General features: G+C 41.5%; 1 protein-coding gene across 2 annotated transcripts in view; it reads right to left on the bottom strand.

Annotated features, from left to right (window-relative positions):
- Nucleotides 1-22,813, bottom strand: part of grik4 (glutamate receptor, ionotropic, kainate 4) — a 1,090,788-nt gene that overhangs the window by 373,698 nt on the left and 694,277 nt on the right. For both annotated transcript variants that reach the window (XM_062060216.1, XM_062060217.1), the window contains one exon: nucleotides 15,288-15,453. In XM_062060216.1, coding sequence (XP_061916200.1) covers nucleotides 15,288-15,453 — 166 coding nt within the window. The remainder of the gene's footprint in view (nucleotides 1-15,287; nucleotides 15,454-22,813) is intronic.

The following is a 22,813-nucleotide window of genomic DNA, read 5'->3' as shown; positions in this document are numbered from 1 at the left end:
TGTTACGTTAATTGGCAGGCCTAATCAGACGACCCAGAGACCCCATTTTGGGCCCCCCCCCCTCGTTTAGAGAGAGGATAATATAACAAAAACTGTCCCAGCAAGTACATGTAAGGGGAAGGGGGATCGATCCATAAATTGGCTGTGTTGATACCAAGGGTAGTATCAGAATATGATTGATACTTGTGATTAGATCGCTATTTCATTCTCACAAAAACCTTCTTTTTGTCGTTTTTGTTACTGTGTACATATTCAGGGAATATTTCCCTTAACGCAGGAGGATCATGAGAGTAATGACTTTTAGTCACATTTATCTTGATAAAACGTCGGTGAAATGTGACAGGTGTCGTCACTTTTATGAAATATTGCATATGCTTTTTGTTGACTTTTGACAAAAAAACAAAAAAACATCAGAAACGACACTTCAGAACAGCATAATTTATTTCTGTGTTTTTCTTGTGATTGCCAATTTATTTGTCATTAAAAAGACAATAGAAGACAAATAAATGACAATTGCTCTCGAGCACACTTTCATCTGTCGACAAAACCAAAATCCTAATAAAATAAATCAAACCATTTCCCCCCAAAATGGCAGATAGAACCTCCTCTGCAGGTCAATTGACATGTTCAGTCCCTGTGGTGTATAAACCTAGCCCTACAATTATACTCATCTTGTCAGCCTTGCACACTTTGGTGTGTACTCATTACATCGTAAAGAAACCTCTGTTACCCAACCAGCACTGATTGCAGTTTACCAGTGGGAGTTGTAATGTCAAGTGTCAAACAAGGAAACAGTAGACAAACCAATTATCAAATCACAGGGAAATACAGCTCACTTTTATGTGTACAAAATCTTAGAGTGTTTTTGTTGCATTAACATCTCCACAAAACTCTCATTTCACAGCCATTTCCTTGGTTTTGGGGATTATTTCCATTCATTTGTTTCTATTGTACAAGGTGCAAAGTATCCCTAATTGTTGATAGCTGGTAAACTTGTTCTTGGTATTCAAGTAGCTCCGTAGCTAAAGTGTTTCGTCGATGTATTGTCGTGGAGATAAAAGTCACTGTGAATGTCCATTTCGCGTTCTCGACTCTCATTTTCAAGAGGATATAGTATCCGAGGTGGTTTAAAATACAAATCCGTGATCCACAGTAGAAAAAGGAGAGAGTGTGGAATCCAATGAGCCAGCTTGTACCTAAGTTACGGTCAGAGCGAAAAAAGATACGTTCTGCACTGCACTCTAGTCCTTCACTCTCACGTTCCTCATCCACGAATCTTTCATCCTCGCTCAAATTAATGGGGTAATCGTCGCTTTCTCGGTCCGAATCGCTCTAGCTGCGTTGAAAAAAATAGGAAAATGTGAGGAGCCTTTCAATTGACTACGTCACGCTACTTCCGGTAGGGGAATGGATCTGCTATCCCCGTTCAAATAAAAAAAAATAATTTCGTAGGCCTTTAAATACTTTTGGTTTTGCTGTATCCAGATACTAGCTCCCTGAAATTGTTAACAATAACAAAGACAACCAAAAAAAGATTTTGCAATAAAGAGAACAAGAAAAAAATGTTTTGGATCAAATTAACGTATTTTCTGGACGATAGGACGATAGGATTATAAGGCGCACTGCCGATGAGCCGGTCTATTCAGGTCTTTTTTCATATAAAAGGCGCACCGGATTATAAAGCGCATTAATAGGGGTCATATTATGATATTTTTCTGAATTTAAAACATTTCCTTGTTTTAAATTTGTAATTAATTCCATGTATTGGTTGTTCTTTGGTCAAAATGTCCCATAAGAAGAAGCTTATCGACTACGGGATTGGCAAGGACTACAGTGGCGGACGCGCGCAAATTTTCAGGACTTATGCAGATCTCAAATACACATCAGCAGGTACCAGAAGGTAAGAAAAGTTGGTTTTGCATAATATTGTGAAACAAAACACCAGATAACATGTCTGCTAATGGGCACCATTTTCCGGTCCTTATAGACACACCATAGTAATACTTGTATTTATGATAAAGATAGCCGCAATGGTCCGACAATCAATCAAGCGGTGCGGCTTTAAAGTCATACTGAAACATTTTGACAGATTTATGAGCGCCGTGTGTAATGTTCTTTATTTTCAATGAAACATTTAAAGTTGTGCTGTTGTTTACTTGCGTCATATTGCAGTCTACACATATCTCTTATGTAAGACTGCCATCTACTTGTCACACTTATCATTTCACCATGTACCAAATAAAATTGCTTGGAGGTCAGTGAGCACAACCAGCATGATTCCGTACATTAGGCGCACCGGGTTATAAGGCGCACTGTCGATTTTGAGAAAATGAAAGGATTTTAAGTGCGTTACTTTTATATTGTTTATATAGTGATATTGTTCTAGGTATTGATAGTATCGACATCTGAGCGTGTATCTCTTTGAAGGAATATTTTGGAAGTATTATTGTAGCAAAATGATTTGCAAATGCGTACCTCAGATGAAAGTAGGGTGGTCGTCCCCGTGGTTTCAGACCAGTCGGACGTGCCCTAAACACATCCACAGGGAGGCGTCTGGGAGGCATCCCGACTAGATCCCCGAACCACCTCATCTAGTTCCTCTCTATGCGGAGGAAAAGTGGCTATACTCTTAACTCCTTCCGAATGGCAGTGCTTCTCAAATATGTTCACCCTATCTCTAAGGGAGCCCCGCCCTGTGACAGTGGAAACACGATCATTATAATTTACCGTATTTTCCGGACTATAGGGTGCACCAGACTATAAGGCGCACTGCGGATAAATGGTTTATTTTGTATCTTTTTTTCCTATATAAAATGCACCGGATTATAGGGCGCATTAAAGGAGTCATATTATTTTAATTTTTTTCTAAATGTAAAAGACTTCCTTGTGGTCTACATAACATGTAATGGTGGTTCTTTGGTCAAAATGTTGCATGGATGATGTTTTACACATCATCTTCAAGCCGCTTTCTGACAGTTGCTTCAGAATGCACCGTTTTGTGGGCGGTCTTATTTACATGGCTCACCTTCGACAGCGTCTTCTCCCCGTCATCTTTGTTGTAGCGGTGTAGCGTGCAAGGATGGGAGTGGAAGAAGAGTCAAAAGATGGAGCTAACTGTTTTAATGGCATTCAGACTTTACTTCAATCAATAACGGAGCAGCATCTCATCGTCCGGAAACAACAACACCGGCAATGTGTCCCGTGAAAAACCGTCCAACCGGAACTCTAATAACTAAAGTTCCTTGGGTGAATAATGTACACTCACTACCCCGGTATTTTTTAGCGCTGTCATGGCAGATATAAGTAAGAACTTTACGCTACTTTATATTAGAAATGGCAACAGCAGAGGATGAATGTCACATAACAAGAAGACCGAGAAAAAGAAGAAGCTTAACAACTACGGTGTCTGCACGGACTACAAAGGAGAACTTGCGCGCATTTTCAGTACTTATGCAGATCCCAAAAACAGATCAGCAGGTACCAGAAGGTGAGAAAAGTTGCTTTTGCATAATATGGCGAAACAAAACGCCAGATCATGTCTTACCTTATACACACACCTTAATAATACTCCTATGTTGAAGCACATCAAAGCATACTGATCTCTTATGTTTGACTGCCATCTACTGGTCACACGTATTACACCATGTACCAAATAAAATTGCTTCGAGGTGGGTAAGCTCAACCAAACGTATTCCTTACATTAGGCGCACTGTCGAGTTTTGAGGGGAAACAAATGATTTTAAATGCGCCTTATAGTCCGGAAAATACGGCATTTGAGTACAAATATAATTCTGACAACTAGTGCCAAAACATGAACTTTTTTTTACATATAGTGATGGAAAGTCCATTGTTCTTGTCTTTAACACCAACACAAGTGCAAGTGGGTGTAAGGCGCTGACTGGTGGTGAGTATCGATAAAGGCAAGGTGAAAAAAATTCAGTCTAAACCTGGGCCCCTGGAGAGGGGGTCCAAACTGAAGCCAAGGGAGAGAAAAAAACTCATAGCCATAGCACACATAAACGTGTTTAACAGGGAAACATCAAAAACACAAAAACACAAAGGACATTAAAGACATTAAAAGAGCAGAGCTAATGCAACTTGCTGCCACTCCAGCAGTGCCACTTCTACACACAGCCACCAAAGTAAAACAACAACAACGACAAAAAACATCTACACTGTGGTGGCCTCTGCGGTGTTCCACGCCATCGTCTGCTGGGGTGGGTGGAGCATGGCCAGAGACAGGAGCAGACCCAACAAAGCAACCAAGAGAGCCGACTCCACCAACTAGCAGTGTCCAGTCCACATGGATGAGCGAGGATGTGTCTAAGGAGACCGAGATGTCCGATAAAGTGATTTAGAGGTAGAATTGATTGCTTCCATTAGCTGCATTGCTAGCCAGCTAGAACGAGACGATTTTTACATCGTAGACTGTAAGAAAAAAGTTTGTCTTCTTGTCTCTCATAAGGATTGTGAACGATTCCCCCAGAAAAGTACAGTTTCCCTTTAAAACACGCCCACACGGCTGTGATTACACACAATTGGATTAGAGACGCACAGATTGAGATACACATTTGCAAATAATTTTGCTACAGTAATTCTTCCATAGGATATTTCACGTTCAGCTGAATGCACTCTTTAGCCATGTAAACAATGGGGGACAGTGCTCGTGCCTATACTCATTTTTACACATGACTATAGATCATGCAGAAGCTACCTGCTGGGAGACCAGTAATGTAGTTCACTGTGCCGTGAGATACAGTCTGGTGTGTCGTGGGAGATTATCTAATTTCACCTATTTGGGTTAAAAATATTTTTTGCAAACCAGTAATTATAGTCTGAAAATGATGTGTTGTTGTTGAGTGTCGGTACTGTCTAGAGCTCGGCAGAGTAACCATGTAATACTCTTCCATATCAGTAGGTGGCAGCCGGTAGCTAATTGCTTTGTAGATGTCGGAAACAGCGGGAGGCAGCGTGGAGGTAAAAAGGTGTCTAATGCTTAAACCAAAAATAAACAGAAGGTGACTGCCCCTAAGAAAAGGCATTGAAGTTTAGGGAAGGCTATGCAGAACGAAACTAAAACTGAACTGGCTGCAAAGTAAACAAAAACAGAATGCTGGACGACAGCAAAGACTTACTGTGGAACAAAGACCGTGTCCACAATGTACATCCGAACATGACATGACAATCAACAATGTCCCCCACGAAGAAGGATAAAAACAACTGAAATATTCTTGATTGCTAAAACAAAGTAGATGCGGGAAATATCGCTCAACGGAAGACATGAAACTGCCACAGGAAAATACCAAAAAAAGAGAAAAAGAGGAGCGCGAGACAAGAACTAAAACACTACACACAGGAAAACAGCAAAAAACTCAAAATAAGTCAGGGCGTGATGTGACAGGTCATGACAGTACACCTACTTTGAGATAAGAGCTACAGTGATGCAGGCTTGGTTATGGTTTAAAGTCATATCCAACAATTGCGACTATCAACTGAGTTTCGTTTTTTAATGATTTCTGCTGGTTGTGTGCCACCATATTTTTTCAACGCAAAGAAATGTGCCTTAGCTCAAAAAAGGTTGGAAAAACACTGTGTAGTCGGTCCTGGCCCACAAAATCCTGTCATTCGGGCAAAGCTCCACCTCTACTCCTGTGTGTCCACATCCACAGCACATGAAATTACTGAATTGGTCACCCTGGATTACGCTGTCAGCGGCGTGGGTGATTAATGAGGCCGGAACAGGTGGACAAGCGGTTGACAGCAGGCTGCCAAAGTTGATAACTGACGGCCAGAGGGCGGGGGCACCAAATTGGGCGGTTTTGGTGCATGCAACACGAGGCTTGTGGCATTTTCAACTGAATGAGAAGGGGTCTCACGGGAGGGTGTAATCAATACGGCCATTTTGTGGACACACTCTTCAATGAATTAATCCAGTGTGGATATCTGCTGCCTTCCTCAGTCCAATCATTATATTTCACCTCCACCTGTTGAACAGCATCCTCAACAACCCCTCTCCTTGTCTTTCATTGCCTCTTCAGTCCTCTTTCAGCCCAGCAACACACTGCCAGAGGTGGGGCAAATAAAGCCGAAAATTGGTTTATTTTGTCCCGAAAAAGTTGGTGTCTGAAGGGCACCTGAGAGGCCAGTCTTGGTTATTACCATTCTTTTTGGCAAGAGCTGTACACTGTAATAATCAACTCTCTGCCAGTCAGGTAGAAAAGTAAATCATTGGGAAACAACTACTTTATTAATAGACACATGGCTACAAAGGAGAACAAGTTGGTGGTCAAGGTACCCTATTATACAAAAATTGACTTTTTAATGATGTTCTTTTTAACAGTAATATAAACATGCCCTGTATATGAAATACCTGCTCAGTGGTTTAGTGGTTAGAGTGATACCAAAGACTAGAAACATGGGACCCATTACCTCCCTGCTTGACACTCAGCATCAAGGGTTGGAATTGGGGGTTCAATCACCAAAATGATTCCCAGGTGCGGCCACCGCTGCTGCTCACTGCTCCCCTCACCTCCCAGGGGGTGAACAAGGGGATGGGTCAAATGCAGAGGACACATTTCACCGCACCTAGTGTGTGTGTGACACTCATCGGTACTTTAACTTTAACTTAAAAATCTATTATCACTCATCACTCTGTCTGTCTTGCCTCTTGGTGAGGGCGGTCACATTTTTCTCCGCTCCCCTCCTTCCCTGCTTGCTTTCTTCGTTTTGTCCTGTCTGAAGTTTTTTGAAGCCTCTTTCTTTGCGCTGTCCTCAAATCTAAACATCAAACATGGATATGATCAGCTGGACTCTTGACGCAATTGACAAAGTATTTTCAACAAGGAAAAGAGGTTCGGGGAGCCTGGCAGCCCTGATGGAACCATTGCTGCGGGGTACATGAGAGACTCTGGGATAAATGGAGAATCATGTGCCTCTCAGTCCTTTCCATCGAGGAAGTGGAAGACATCTACCTATTTGGAACCGTGATCGCGGGGCACCTGCTGATTGGGCTGGGCATTGCTCTGGTGTATCGTCAAATTCGGAAGACAATGACAGTCACTCAAGGAGCCCGACGGCTGTTCGTCGCAATGGAAGGATTGGGTCGGGCTGTGGGAACACAGACTGTGGCGATTTCTGATCTGAATCGCAAAATGGATCTCATCATGGAGAAGCTTGCTGAGAAGGAGAATTAAATTGAATTTGAGAGAACCAGCACGAACACAGAGCAGGCAAGTCATTGTTTTGAGAGGTTCGGGGGAGCCTGGCTGCCCTGATGGAACCATTGCTGCGGGGTACATGAGAGACTCCTGGGATAAATGGAGAATCATGTGCCTCTCAGTCCTTTCCATCGCGGAAGTGGAAGACATCTACCTATTTGGAACCGTGATCGCGGGGCACCTGCTGATTGTGCTGGGCATTGCTCTGGTGTATCGTCAAATTCGGAAGACGATGACAGTCACTCAAGGAGCCCGACGGCTGTTTGTCGCAATGGAAGGATTGGGTCGGGCTGTGGGAACACAGACTGTGGCGATTTCTGATCTGAATCGCAAAATGGATCTCATCATGGAGAAGCTTGCTGAGAAGGATAATTAAATTGAATTTGAGAGAACCAGCACGAACACAGAGCAGGCAAGTCATTGTTTTGACTGATCGAAGAAAACAACATCCTAATCTACGATTTGACTCCCTCAAATGGCCTTGACGCAGGAACAAGCTGTTCTTAAAAACTCCCCCAGGGACTCCTCAACGATGGACGCTTTTGACCTTCCTTTTTTTCAATAACACCTGGTGTCTAACTTTGAGATCGGCCCCAGTCCACAAAAACATTTCAACATCTCACCCAAGTTAATTGGGCACACATGCACGCACCCGCCCCTTCCCCAATCAACGCCTTCACCACTGCTTAATTCCTCTTCGGGGTTGTGGATGGCTTTATAGCGGCAGCCGGCCTTCAGGGCCCCAAATCCCCCCTCCTCTGTTGCGAGTTGTTGTGATTATATGTATCATGTTTATGTGTGCTATGCTACGTGAGGTTTTTTCCTAGGACTCAGTCTGGACCCCGCCTTAGACTGATATATTTTTACTCTTCCCCCCTTTCCAAATATCATCTTTTTCCCACCTTTTTTTAAGGAGCGCTGTAAGTGGCTGATCCGTTGGCGGTCCCGTCTTGTCCCCCTGTAACGTATGTCTGCTCTTAGTGGGACTGTGCCGAAAATTAAATGTCAGTTCTTATGTGTCTTGTACATGTTAAAGAATGGACAATAATAATGCATCTTGAATCTTGAACTTGTTTGAACCCCATTTTTTTTTTAAAGAAGAGCTGTTACAGCTCATTCCTCAGTGCGATCCTCTGGGTGCGCCTCTGGACACGACCACGGGCGTTCCTCCTACAGCGGCTGCTCTCACTCTCCAATCAACGCACCTGACACTGATGGGGACGCCGCACACTATTTAGATCCAGCGCATACTGCGTTCCAGTGCCAGAACGTAGCTACTTGTATTGTTCAGTAAGCCCACACGTCTCTAGCTCTCTTCTCCATGTTTCCCCTCCTCTGTGCTCATCCTCTGTGTCGTCTTTCCGCAGCTTCTCTCTGTTCCCTGGATTCGAGAAGTGTGTCTCGTTTCCCCGGACTCTCCCTGGACTTCTTGTTGCCTCCCCGCACCTCGAACCTCTCGCCTGCCCACGGACCTTGACGCCTCTCTCCTGCCCTTGACCTTTCACCTGCCCACGGACTTCCGAGCTTGCCTCGCCCTCTCTGGACTTCCGCATTCTTCGCAACACGCACTTTCAACACTTGCCGGTAACACCCTCCAGTTAAACGCATCACATAGTCGCACACCACATATTTTGGTAATTTACACACGTCACACTCTCGTGCTAATAAACACGCCTAGGGCTAATCGACGACCCTGTCTCAGTGCCGCCTTCTTCTCCACTGCATCATTACAAGAGCTGCTCAAACGGTCGCTTTCGATTTGTCGTGACAATGGTCTTTATCAAGGATCCAATATTTTTTTATTGTCATAACAGCACAAGTGACACATAAAATGGCGCAACATTGAGCACCCAATGTTTCATGTTTAGACCAATGAAAACAAAAGATGACAGCTGTTATTTCTGGCTTCGCTACACATCTTAAAATAAAGCCCAACACTCGTTAAAAAACAGCTCATTAGCAAAAAACCTATGACTCTTAAAATGGGATGCACCAATTAGGCTTGCTATAAACAAACAAACAAACAAAAACTATTTCAAACGGTCTAAATTCTAGCATCTAGGCTAGATTATGGCATACCCAGTACATATATACTACTGTGGGACCTCTAAAACCTATTTGAAAATGTCAAAAAAATTGTTTATTATCAAAACATCACTGTTTTGAGTTGAGAAAGTTTAAAGGGAACCTGTGGTCTAGATCAGTGGTTCTCAAACTTGTTTCACCCAGTACCACCTCAGAAAACACTTGGCTCTCCAAGTACCACCATAATGACCAACATTGGACTACAGTCGCGGAGTAGGCCTAAGTTTTCATTATAAACAAGGCAGAGGTTTTATTTAACAAGTTTATTATATTTTTGGCCACACAGTTTGAACAGTAACACTGTGTTTAACTGATTGTTTGGTGTACAACTAATGGTACGTGTACCATAAATTAAAGAATCCCTAGCCGTGTTGGCAGGTGGAGCCTTTCGCCCGAATGCAGCTGGGATCCGGCAACCCCCGCCCCCGAAAGGGACAAGCGGTAGAAAATGGATGGATGGATGGATGGATGGCCTAGATCAGGGGTGTCAAACTCATTTTCATTAAGGGCCACATCGCAGTAATGGCTGCTTTCAGAGGGCCGCTTTTTTAAAATTAATTCACATTATGCATGCGGGTAATAACATGTGATTAATCATGATTAATTGAAATGCACATGCATTTGATTATTAGATTTGTTATGTATAACTTGCTTTAAAATCCTAAATAAAATGTGACAAGCAGATATTTAACTATTTGTTTTTATCTCACAAAAATAGTTTTGCAATACACCATACAATATAATTGGCATGATCAGATAATATTAAAGTTTAAAACATGCATTTTTTTTCTGTCAAAATTGCAAGAACAAATGCATTTAGCAAAAAAAAAAAAAAAAAAGAAGAAAAAAAAAGTCTTATTGAAACCCATTTTTTCCAGGATTTTGCGGGCCACATAAAATGATGTGGCGGGTTAGAACTGGCCCCCGGGCCTTGAGTTTGACACCTGTGGCCTAGATAATATATACAGTATGTAAATGTGACATACTGTATTATAGAGTTTGCCCCTCAGACACTTTCATAACCTATTTTTTGAGTCTGTCTGCAATAGGGTTGTATTGTATACCGGTAATAGTATAGTACCGCAATACTAATGAATCATATTCAGTACTATACCGCCTCTAAAAAGTACCGGTCCCCCTCCCGTCGTTGTCGTCGTCACGTCGTGTCATGCAGGCGACCATATTCGGCAGTGCACAATCACAGAGTACTTACAAGCAGACAGCGTGTAGACAGAAAGGGGAGAACGGACACATTTTGGCTCAAAAACTAACAACAAAGGTGACGTTATAACACTGAAACACCCTCAGGAAGAGGTGCTTTAAGACATGGCTAGCTAGCTAGCGGCTAATGTCTATCCGCAGTCAACGGTGTTGTAACTATTACTAAATCACTAAACCTTGTCTTCATGGAGACAATTCAATTATATTTATATCAAGTATCATCCCAGTAAGACGCGTAGTAGCTATACATGCTTCGCTACACATCGTAGTCATGACATTGAATGTGTTAAATATGGTCTATAGCTGACAAGATTTCACTATGTCCGATCATTAACCATTGAGACGATCATCTTGATTTTAAACACACTAAATAAAAGTGAATGAAGGGCATACTTAGTCAACAGCCATACTAAGGGTGGCCATATGAACAACGCCAACACTGTCATAAATATGTGCCAAATAGTCAAACCACACTAAGCAACAATGACAAACACATTTTGGGAGAATATATCATAAACAAATTCCCAGAATTCCCTGCAGCACCAACTTTTCCGGGACGCTACAATATAAACAAACGCCATTGGTGGATCTACACCTAAAATCCACTGTAATGATACCAAGTACAGGGCCGTATCCAGTCGATACTACTATGATTAAATCGATATTTTTTAGCATCACAAAATCTTCTTTCGTTGTTTTTGTTTTTTATACTATGTTTTTATAAACTCAGGAAATATGTCCCTGGACACATGAGGACTTTGAAAATGACCAATGTGTGATCGATACCTAAAGTGCCAATGATTGTCACACACACAATAGGTGTGGCGAAATTATTCTCTGCATTTGACCCATCACCCTTGATCACCCCCTGGGAGGTGAGGGGAGCAGTGGGCAGCAGCGGTGGCCGCGCCCGGAAATCATTTTGGTGATTTAACCCCCAATTCCAACCCTTGATGCTCAGTGCCAAGGAGGGAGGTAATGGGTCCCATTTTTATAGTCTTTGGTATAACTCGAGATACATTTGTGGTATCATCCAAAACTAACGTAAAGCATCAAACAACAGATGAATGAGTGATTATTACATTTTAACAGAAGTGTAGATAGAACATGTTAAAAGAGAAAGTAAGCAGATATTAACAGTAAATGAACAAGTAGGTTAATATTTAATTTTCTACCACTTGTCTTTAATAATGTAGAAAAAATAATAGGTAGATAAATGACACAATATGTTACTGCATATGTCAGCACACTAATTAGGAGTCTTTGTTTGTTTACTTACTACTAAAAGACAAGTTGTCTAGTATGTTCACTATTTTATTTAAGGACAAACTTGCAATGAGAAACATATGTTTAATGTACCCTAAGATTTTTTGTTAAAATGACATTTTTTGTGGTCCCCTTTGTTTAGATAAGTACCAAAAAGTACAGAAATGTACTGAAATATATTGATACATATTGGTATCGGGACAACACTAGTCTGCAATATGTTTGATTCTGGAGGCGTTTCCAGATTGCAAATGAAACCACGCCACCCACTCCAAAAAAATAATAATTTATCTTTTCAAAAATGCTGTCTAAATATAATTCTGTTTACATACCATACTTGCCAACCCTCCCGGTTTTACCGGGAGACTCCCGGAATTCAGCGCCTCTCCCGATAACCTCCCGGAAGAAATGTTTTCCCGATAAACTCCCGGAATTCAGCCGGAGCTGGAGGCCACGCCCCCTCCAGCTCAATGCGGACCTGAGTGGGGACAGCGGCGACAGTCTGTTTTCACGTCCGCTTTCCCACGATATAAACAGTGTGCCTGCCCAATCACGTTATAACTGTAGAATGATCGAGGGCGAGTTCTTGGTTTCTTATGTGGGTTTATTGTTAGGCAGTTTCATTAACGTCCTCCCGGCGCGGTAACAACTCACAACAACAGCAGTCACGTTTTTGTCTACCGTAAAGCAGTTCGTCTGCCGTAAACAGCAATGTTGTGACACTCTTAAACTGGACAATACTGCCATCTACTGGATAGCCTCCGGAACACTGAAATTCAAGTATTTATTTTATTTATATGTATAATAAAATATATATATACTTATATATATATATATATAGCTAGAATTCCCTGAAAGTCAAGTATTTCATACATGTGTATATATATATATATATATATATATATATATATATATATATATATATATATATATATATATATATATATATATATATATATATATATATATATATATATATATATATATATGTATGTGTGGGAAAAAAATCACAAGACTATTTCATCTCTACAGGCCTGTTTCATGAGGGGTTTCCTCAATCCTCAGGAGATTTTCTCCTGAGGATTGAGGAAACCCCTCATGAAACAGGCTTGTAGAGATGAAATAGTCTTGTGATTTTTTTCCCACACATACATATTACGCTCTACCACGGTATCGAGCACTATTTTTTGGATAATCTAATTAAGACATATATATATATATATATATATATATATATATATATATATATATATATATATATATATATATATATATATATATATATATATATATATATATATATGTATGTATATATATATATATATATATATATATATATATATATATATATATATATATATATATATATATATATATATATATATATATATATATGAAATACTCGAGTTGGTGAATTCTAGCTGTAAATATACTCCTCCCCTCTTAACCACGCCCCCAACCACGCCCCACGCCCCGTCCCGCCCCCGACCACGCCCCACCTCACCCCCCACCTCCCGGAATCGGAGGTCTCAAGGTTGGAAAGTATGACATATACATCTTGAAGTCATTACCCCACACCCGGCTGAGAGTCTGACTTAACATTTAAATAAGAACATCCACCTTACTCAGACATCACCATGCAGCCAGATTGCAAAACCCGGTGAACCGAGGCATCCAAAAGTACATGCGAGCTCGTGAACCTTATGATTTGACACTTTAGCATTGTTTAACATGCTTATCCAACATTGTAAAAACATTTATAAGTCAGAGGAGATGACATCCATTATATGTCCTCGATAAGCTGCAGTAAAGAACTACACATTAGGATAGTGTGGTTCAAAGTGTCTCAGTCTAAATGATATACGGTGGGTGTGTTTGTGCGTCTGAAAGCCTTAAACCAACTGCCAGACAGAAGAAAAAAGAAGAGGTGAGCTGGTGCCACTCAGGGTCATGCTGCCTTTGTCTGGGGAGCTGTAATTACTGCTCAATGGACTACAAGAGGGTGGGAACTGGCCATGATTTAATCTTCCTTTCTATTTACGAAAATAAATTCGCCCCAAGGGGATCGAGAGGCTTTTTTGAGGTCATTCAGTTTAGTATCTTTAGAATCTAACGAGTGCCTTAGACAGGGAGGTGCTGAGATCAATGGTGGCCTCAACTGCAAGCCTTGTTCGTTTTGCTTTGTCTTTCAGTCAATCAGAAATGTTTCTGGAGGAGAAGAGCGATTTAATTTGGATTTAAATACGACGGCGATAGAGAGCAAGTGGTTTATTTTGGGATGTTGGCAGAAGGGTTAGATGTTGATGAAGTGTTGCATCCGTTTGTGGAACACAGTTGTTGTGCATCCGGTAAGGCTCAACATGACAACTCTTTTTAAAGGATGGCATATAAAACGAGAGTGAGAATGAGAATATGAGAATCAGCACCTCCATGTCCGAGTCCATGGTTCTCGCCCGGAAAAGGGTGTAGTGCCACCTCCGGGTTGGGGAGGAGACCCTGCCCGAGGAGTTCAAGTACCTCGGAGTCTTGAAACTTTTAAAAAGCAAAAGCCACCCTGCAGAATTAGGTCTCTGCTTTTTGCAGATGATGTGGTCCTGATGGCTTCATCTGGCCAGGATTTTCAGCTCTCACTGGATCGGTTTGCAGCCGAGTGTGAAGCGACTGGTATGGGAATCAGCACCTCCAAGATGAGTCCTTGGTTTTCGCCCGGAAAAAAGGGCGTTGTGCCACCTCCGGGTTGGGGAGGAGACCTTGCCCCAAATGGAGGAGTTAAAGTACCTAGGAGTCTTGCTCACGAGTGAGGGCAGAGTGGATCGTGAGATCGACAGGCGGGTCGGTGCGGTGTCTTCAGTAATGCGGACACTGTATCGATCCGTAGTGGTGAGGACGGAGCTGAGCCGGAAGGCAAAGCTCTGAATTTACCAGTCGATCTACGTTCCCATCCTCACCTATGGTCATGAGCTTTGGGTTATGACTGAAAGGACAAGATCATGGGTACAAGCGGCTGAATTGAGTTTCCTCCACCGGGTGGCGGGTCTCTCCCTCAGAGATAGGGTGAGAAGCTCTGCCATCCGGGAGGAACTCAAAGTAAAGCCACTGCTCCTCCACATCGAGAGGAGCCAGATGAGGTGGTTCGGGCATCTGGTCAGGATGCCACCCGAACGCCTCCCTAGGGAGGTGTTTAGGGCACGTCCGACCGGTAGGAGGCCACGGGGAAGACCCCGGACACGTTGGGAAGACTATCTCTCCCGGCTGGCCTGGGAACGCCTCGGGATCCCCCGGGAAGAGCTGGATGAAGTGGCTGGGGATAGGCAGACTTTCCTGCTTAGGCTGCTGCCACTGCGACCCGACCTCGGATAAGCGAAAGAAGATGGATGGATGGATGGATGGATGCATATAAAACGCTGTTTGCAATTTGTTGACATGTGTAGGGATGGTGTTGTGTGAGCAATCTCTCCAGGTGTGTTTCGTCATGCGCGTGTTTGATGCTGTACTCACAGTCAGCCTGTGCGCAGATGAGGCAGGCGGCGGTGCTGTTAAAAAAGGTGAGAAGGCTTGCTACAGCCAAACTGACGTCCGAGTTGGTTGGCCTCAGGTCCAGAGTGGTAAACCGAGGGAACTGGACCTTTAGGATGTCTTCCGGAGCCACCTTCACGTAGGGAACCTGCACAGGGATATAAGGGTCAGTCAAAACATGGATTATTAGGTGACGTTATTTGTCACAAAAGTTTGAGCTGTTCACACTCCACCTTAATTCCAGCTTGCATAGTTAAGGATTCCTGTTCTGACACTGACTATTTTTTTAACTTTTTTCATATGTCTTACTGGTTTTTGTGTTACGTCTGCGGGGGTTCATAGCTGCGCTGGTAGCGTTCCTTCCAACGCAGAAAACAAGCAGGAGCAGCGTGCAGGTATGATTAAGGTTTTAATAAATTAACGCAGCACAAAAATACAAAACCTGATAACGCTAACAAGCGTGGAGCTAAAAAAACCTAAATGTCACCAAGGGTGAACAGCGAGGAATACTGTAGTGCGGAAGAAATGCTGGAGCTAGGCAAAAAAACTACAAGTAACGTAAATGTTGCTTATAGCAAGCATTGACCCAGCAACTAATGCTGGGTGACAGAAAACTATAAAGGGGAGTGATTAACCAGAACACCTGGTGGGAACACTAATTGCTAAACAAAGACAGGTGAGGAGAATCAGTGCCCATGGAAACCAACAGTAAACAGGGAAAGAGGGTGCACCCAGGAAGCAGACCAAAACAGAAAAACCACCAAACCTAAATCATGCCATGACCCGGGTGATGGATCATGACGATTTTATTATTTATCTCTACTCATGGTTCTTACTATTTTACAAGCTTTATCACTTTTATTTTCCAACGGTCCTCAGATGAGCTACGGTATCTGCCTCAGGGGTTATCAGCTGTGATAGTGTTTACTCACATGGCTCCTCTGTACTCAGCCATGCAATCATTGGTCCATATAGTTGCATATGTGTGTATGTTGTGTGTGTGCGTTTGTGTTTGGTATCTGTGTCCGTGTGTACATATGTATAATTCAATAGAAGTCGGAGCAGTATTATACCTTAACCCGGGGGTCAGCAACCCGTGGCTCTCGAGCCGCATGCGGCTCTTTAGTGCTTCCCTGGAGCATTTTGTGGACAAACATGACACAAACCTTCCCAATTGTTAGAAAGCCCACTGTTTAATATGTTTAACATGAGTATTTGGGGAACATCGTTTTGTCTTACTAATTTTGGCGGTTCTTGAACTCACCATTGTGTGGACTTTGACGCAACAGTTTGTTTACATGTAAAATCTTCCACTCTTTCTTTGTCTCATTTTGTCCACCAAACATTTTATGCAGTGCATGAATGCACAAAGGTGCACTTTGTTGATGTTATTGATTTGTTGGAGTGCTAAAATGCTATTTAGGCATATTGCATCATTATGCCTCATTTGTAGGTATATTTGAGCTCATTTAATCTCCTTTACTTTTATCCTCTTTGTATTTAATTTATATTTGCATGTCTCATGACACATTATCTGTATGCAATATTGGCTGCAATTCAGATAGTTGTTTGTGTGCCATGTTGTTCCAGACCACAGCAAATGTTACCTAACTTGCCAAAGATTGTAATAAATCTATTAAAATAAGACAGCCTGCCGTTTCCTTTAACTTGGACACACACATCTTAAAAGCCAGTAATTGCCAGGAGTTATCTCACCTTCTGAGTAGCCTCTGATTTACTAATGGTTTCTAATGTTGTAAAAATGTGTAAAATAAATATTACATTAAAAAAATGCTGTCAACGAAGATTTGCTTCAGCCTGCGACACATAGTCATTTTGATAGTAGGCTATTATAGCCAATATAGACACTTACGTCATGTGTTGTCTTTATTATAACACTTATATATGGCTTTTCATTTTTTGCGGCTCCAGACAGATTTGTTTTTTGTATTTTTGGTCCAATATGGCTCTTTTAATGTTTTGGGGTGCCGACCCCTGCCTTAACCTGTGTCAAATACAAGTCAATCTGATAACAATCATCAGGAGTAGTACACTCAACTCAAAATGGAGCGCAGGTCAAATTACATCCTACCATCTCACTTCTGACAAAATCTGTTTGAGGAATAGTCCCTTTATTCCGGAATTCAATTCACTTTAAAGACGGCAAAGCATCCCACTTTTGTCATCGCTTGTTCGTTAAAGTGCCGGTTGTAGAACCTTCAATACATATTTTAACCTGCAATTAATGTAATCATTCCTATCTATGACACCATGTCATTAAAGTCTGAGGAGAAGTACCCTCAACTCAAATATGAATATGGGCAAATTCCAGCTAATCATCTAACTTCTGATTCCATCTTAAGGGGGTTGTATTCAAAAGTGAAAAAAAAATAGATATTCGGGGATACGTAATTTTTCTTATTGTTTGTTTTTTTGTTTTAATGTATAGAAAAGATGTGACTAAGATACCAAGATATTATGATTCAAACCACGTACACAAATAAGCTTAATTGAAACAAATTACCGACCAATGGGTCAAAACATTTGAAAAGAAACCTATGGAACAGCTTGACTGATATTACTCATAGTCGCTGGATTACAACCTTAGGATAAATCAACATTAACTACAAATGTAAGTATTAGGCACCCTGCAGCTTTTGACGCCACTTACAGCCTAAAATCTAAATACCAAGTGCTCAATAGCCTGTGTGTACCAACGTGTGTGTGCTATTAGTGGGCCTGTTGCATTTTATTGATAACAAGTGCAAAAGTGGTGAAGACTGGCCTCTTTAAATGAGGCGTGTGTACTGTCACCATGGAAACACTCATTTACCTTACACATTTATGGTATCATATAGTCCAAACTATAGCGTCCTGCTGACATGCAGCACACAAAGATAATGCAAACTGCAAAAAGTTTTTTGGTACAGAAGAAATATTCAAATACCGTATTTTCCGGACCATAGGGCGCACCGGATTATAAAGTGCACTGCCGATGAATGGTCTATTTTTTATATTTTTTCATATATAAGGCGCACCGGATTATAGAGCGCATTAAAGGGGTTGTATTATTATTTTTTTTCTTCTAAATGTAAAATACTTCCTTGTGGTCTACATAACATGTAATGGTGTTTATTTGGTCAAAAGGTTGCATAGATGATGTTTTACACATCTTCAAGCCGCTTTCTGACAGTCGCTTCCGGATGCGCCGTTTTGTGGGCGGTCTTATTTACGTGGCTCACCTTCGGCAGCGTCTTCTCCCCGTCATCTTTGTTGTAGCGGTGTAGCGTGCAAGGACGGGAGTGGAAGAAGTCTCAAAAGTAGGAGCTAACTGTTTTAATGACATTCAGACTTTACTTCAATCAATAACGGAGCAGCATCTTCTCATCCGGAAACAACAACACAGGAAATGTGTCCCGTGAAAAACCGCCCGACCGGAACTCTAATAACTAAAGTTCCTTGGGTGAATAATGTACACTCACAACACCGGTATGTTTTAGTGCTTTCATGGCGAGTTTACTGACTAAGAACTTTACACTACTTTATATTAGAAATGGCAACAGCGGAGGATGAATGTCCCATACCAAGAAGATAGAGGCAAAAGAAGAAGCTTATCGACTGGCGGACGGGCGCAATTTTTCAGGATTTATGCAGATCCCAAATGCAGATCAGCAGGTACCAGAAGGTGAGAAAAGTTGCTTTTGCACAATATTGTGAAACAAAACGCCAGATAATATGTCTTACTTTGTACACACACCATACTAATACTCCTATGTTTTTAATGCGCCGACGCGGCTTCATAGTTAAAGTTAAAGTTAAAGTACCAATGATTGTCACACACACACAAGGTGTGGTGACATTTGTCCTCTGCATTTGACCCATCGTAGCTTACCAAAGTCGTAGTAAAACATTTTGATATATTTTTGAACGCCGTGTGTAATGTTCTATATTTTCCAATGGAACATTTAAAATGTTGGTGTTCTTTACTTGAGTCACATTGCCATCATAGGCCCTGCGATGAGGTATAGCGACTTGTCCAGGGTGAACCCCGCCTTCCGCCCGATTGTAGCTGAGATAGGCTCCAGCGCCCCCCGCGACCCCAAAGGGAATAAGCGGTAGAAAATGGATGGATGGATGGATGGACATTGCCATCATAGTGCAGTCTACATGTACAGTATATCTTATGTTTGACTGCCATCTACTGGTCACACTTATCATTACACCACGTACCAAATAAAATAGGTTCGAGGTGAGTAAGTGTCGTAGAATTTCTGACCTTTTGACCTATATTACTTGTCTATTAAGAATGTCCGCTCATTTTCAATTCTCTTCTATTTTGTGCCATTGAATGGACCAGTTGTGGGACAAAGGTGAATATGGAGTTATGCCAACCTGTCTACAGAATGTTTAGATTTTCCAAATATGACTAAGAGATAAGGTTGTTTTGGAACAGACAAACCAAAACAAAACAATCATGACGCACTAGATAAAAACAGTGACGCACGAGATAAAAAACAGTGACGCACAAAAGACATATAAAAAATGGCAGAAGACCGGGACTAGGAAGTGATTTTGGCTTGTGTGTGTCTTGTTTGCTCCGGAGTAACATGTGGTCTGTCTGCACGGCCAACTCAATTCAACCTGCACTTCTGATAATGGGTAAATAAAATTGTTGTACTAAACTACTTTTGTTGCCTGCTTAAGCTTCGGACAATCCACTACATAAGCTCAACCAAATGTATTCCTTACATTAGACACACCGGGTTATAAGGCACACTGTCAAGTTTTGAGAAAAAACAAGGATTTTAAGTGTGCCTTATAGTCCGGAAAAGACGGTACTACATTTCCTATACAAACAATTGAACGCCATTAAGCAGCAGACAGCAAAACAGACGAATAGACGATATTTGTAATTATTTTATTTTTGAGAGTCCAAAAATGTTTGCACGCACACAGAAATAATATTCTCTTTCACACTCTCTCTCTCTCTCTCTCTCTCTCTCTCTCCCTCTCTCTCTCTCTCCCTCTCTCTCTCTCTCTCTCTCTCTCTCTCTCTCTCTCTCTCTCTCTCTCTCTCTCAAACATCTGTCTTTGCAGTGTGATCGCCTCCTTTCTCACAGCCATTACGGCGTAACTGTGCCAGTTTGCATAAACTTTCTAAACTCCGTAAGACAGGGGTGTCAAACGTACGGCCTGACAGGTTTTATGCAGCCTGCGGGATGAGTTTGCTAAGTATAAAAATGAGCCGACATTTTTGAATGAAAGAAACTGCTGTTCTAAATGTGTCCTCTGGATGTCGCAATAGCAATTATTTGTATCTTTTTAAATGATGCTACATATGTAAAAAAAACAAAACAATGATGATGTAAATGAAAATGATCAAACTACATAAATAACATCCTGTAATTTTAATGTTGATATTATTTTTTATCTTGATATATTAAAAATTAACATCAATGAGTTGACTGATGAACATTATCATATAATGTATTCAGAAAGTATAAATAACAATACAAATAAAGATAGGATACTATTAACCACAACATGTAAGTGTAAAAAAAAAACCAAAAACTTTATGATTTGTATATTGTCAGAATGTGCCTGTTTTATTTTTAAACAAAGAAAACAATCTGAAGTCGTCTTTATTTTTAAGTTATCGTGCTGTGATTTTACCAGTCCGGCCCACTTGGGAGTAGATTTTTCTCCATGTGGCCCCCCGGTCTAAAATGAGTTTGACACCCCTGCCGTAAGGTAATAGACAGAAAACAAAGGAAGCAGAACAGTTTTAGTCCTGATAAATCACACCAAAAGAGCTTTTATTGCTTGCTCACACTGAAGGCGGACACTACACTCTACCCTCGCTTATATGTTCCTTGCTTGGCTTCTTCGTCTCCTCTTGTGTTCTCTTCATTTTATAACAGCCTCTTATTTGCACTGTTCTGGAATTGATTACCTGGTCTCTGTACGCAATGGACAAGATATTCGACTCTGCTGCTAATTTGCCACGTAGGTGTGGCTGACAGCTTTAATTGGTAACTAGCTTCCAGGAAATCTAATATGACAGCATAATTTTGGTGGACAACATTAACTTTATTGTGTCATCAAAAATTAGACAAGGGCTAAGGAAAGGAAAGTCAGCCAAGGCCATCTAGAGGAATCAATAAATACATTTGTCCTGTCCACTTCAGTTGGGCAAGCAATCTTCTAATTGATTATGATGTTCTCCTAGCTCTGATTTACTGTAGTATAATAAAAACAATGCATTCGCCTGTGACCAGCAATTAATTTAGCTTACCAACCGCAATCGTACTCCAAGGTGTGTCTAACACCAGCAAATTCCTGCAGCCGGCGAGCTACTCGGAAGCCTGCGAGGGAAGCGGGTTGAAAGCGGCTGGCAAGGTTTTGGGTTGGTCAGCTGGCAAAGACATTAGGGCAGAACGCAGCAGGGCTTGAAGGAGATACCGGAGGATGTGCCGAGTGTGAGAGGAGGAACAAGGAAAGGGGGCCCTCTTCATCATAGCAGATTGCCCTGTCTGTGCGCTTCTCAGCGCCCATACATCGCCTTCCCCTCGTCCCTGTATCCCCTCGATTGGATTTCCATCCTTGCCCATCGTTGTGTAATAGAGTCCCTAGATGTCTGGATGGATGGAGATGCAGCCAAAGCTGACAGTTTTACGGCGGAAAGCTCAAACCTGGGTAACAAGAAGCCTTAAACCTGGGTAATAGTTGTATAGCGCACTGGGGAAATGTGCAAATGTGTTTTCGGTTGTCGATTTCTCTTACTCCCTTTTCTAATCTTTGTGCCCTTCTTGTTTCCCTATTTTTTTTACTCCAAACTTTGTTTGTTTCCTTCTCAAAATTCTGACCTGGTTGCCCCGTCCATAGGCGTCGATCTACATTTCTGCCAGTGGGTGCTCAGTGTGTGTGTATTAGTGTTGTCCCGATACCAATATTTTGATACCGGTACCAGTACCAAAAGTATGTTGGTACTTTTCGGTACCTTTCTAAATAAAGGGGACCACAAAACATGTCATTATTGGCTTTATTTAAACAAAAAAATATTACGCTACATTAAACACATATGTATTATTGCAAATTAGTCCTTAAATAAAATAGTGAACATACAAGACAACTTGTATTTTAGTAGCAAGTAAACAAACAAAGACTCCTAATTAGTCTGCTGACACATGCAGTAACATATTGTGACATTTATCATTCTATTATTTTGTCAACATTATTAAAGGCCTACTGAAATGATTTTTTTTTATTTAAACGGGAATAGCAGATCCATTCTATGTGTCATACTTGATCATTCCGCGATATTGCCATATTTTTGCTGAAAGGATTTAGTAGAGAAAATCGACGATAAAGTTCGCAACTTTTGCTCGCTGATAAAAAAGCCTTGCCTGTACCGGAAGTAGCGTGACGTCACGGGAGGTAATATTCCTCACAATTTTACTCTATTTACAATGGAGCTAGAGAGATTCGGAGTGACAAAGCGACGATTG

Source organism: Entelurus aequoreus, linkage group LG10 (genome assembly GCF_033978785.1).
Source record: "Entelurus aequoreus isolate RoL-2023_Sb linkage group LG10, RoL_Eaeq_v1.1, whole genome shotgun sequence".
Classification (NCBI taxonomy): Eukaryota; Metazoa; Chordata; class Actinopteri; order Syngnathiformes; family Syngnathidae; genus Entelurus; species Entelurus aequoreus.
The sequence above is the reverse complement of the archived record's forward strand: the minus strand, read 5'-3'. Positions and strand labels throughout refer to the sequence as shown.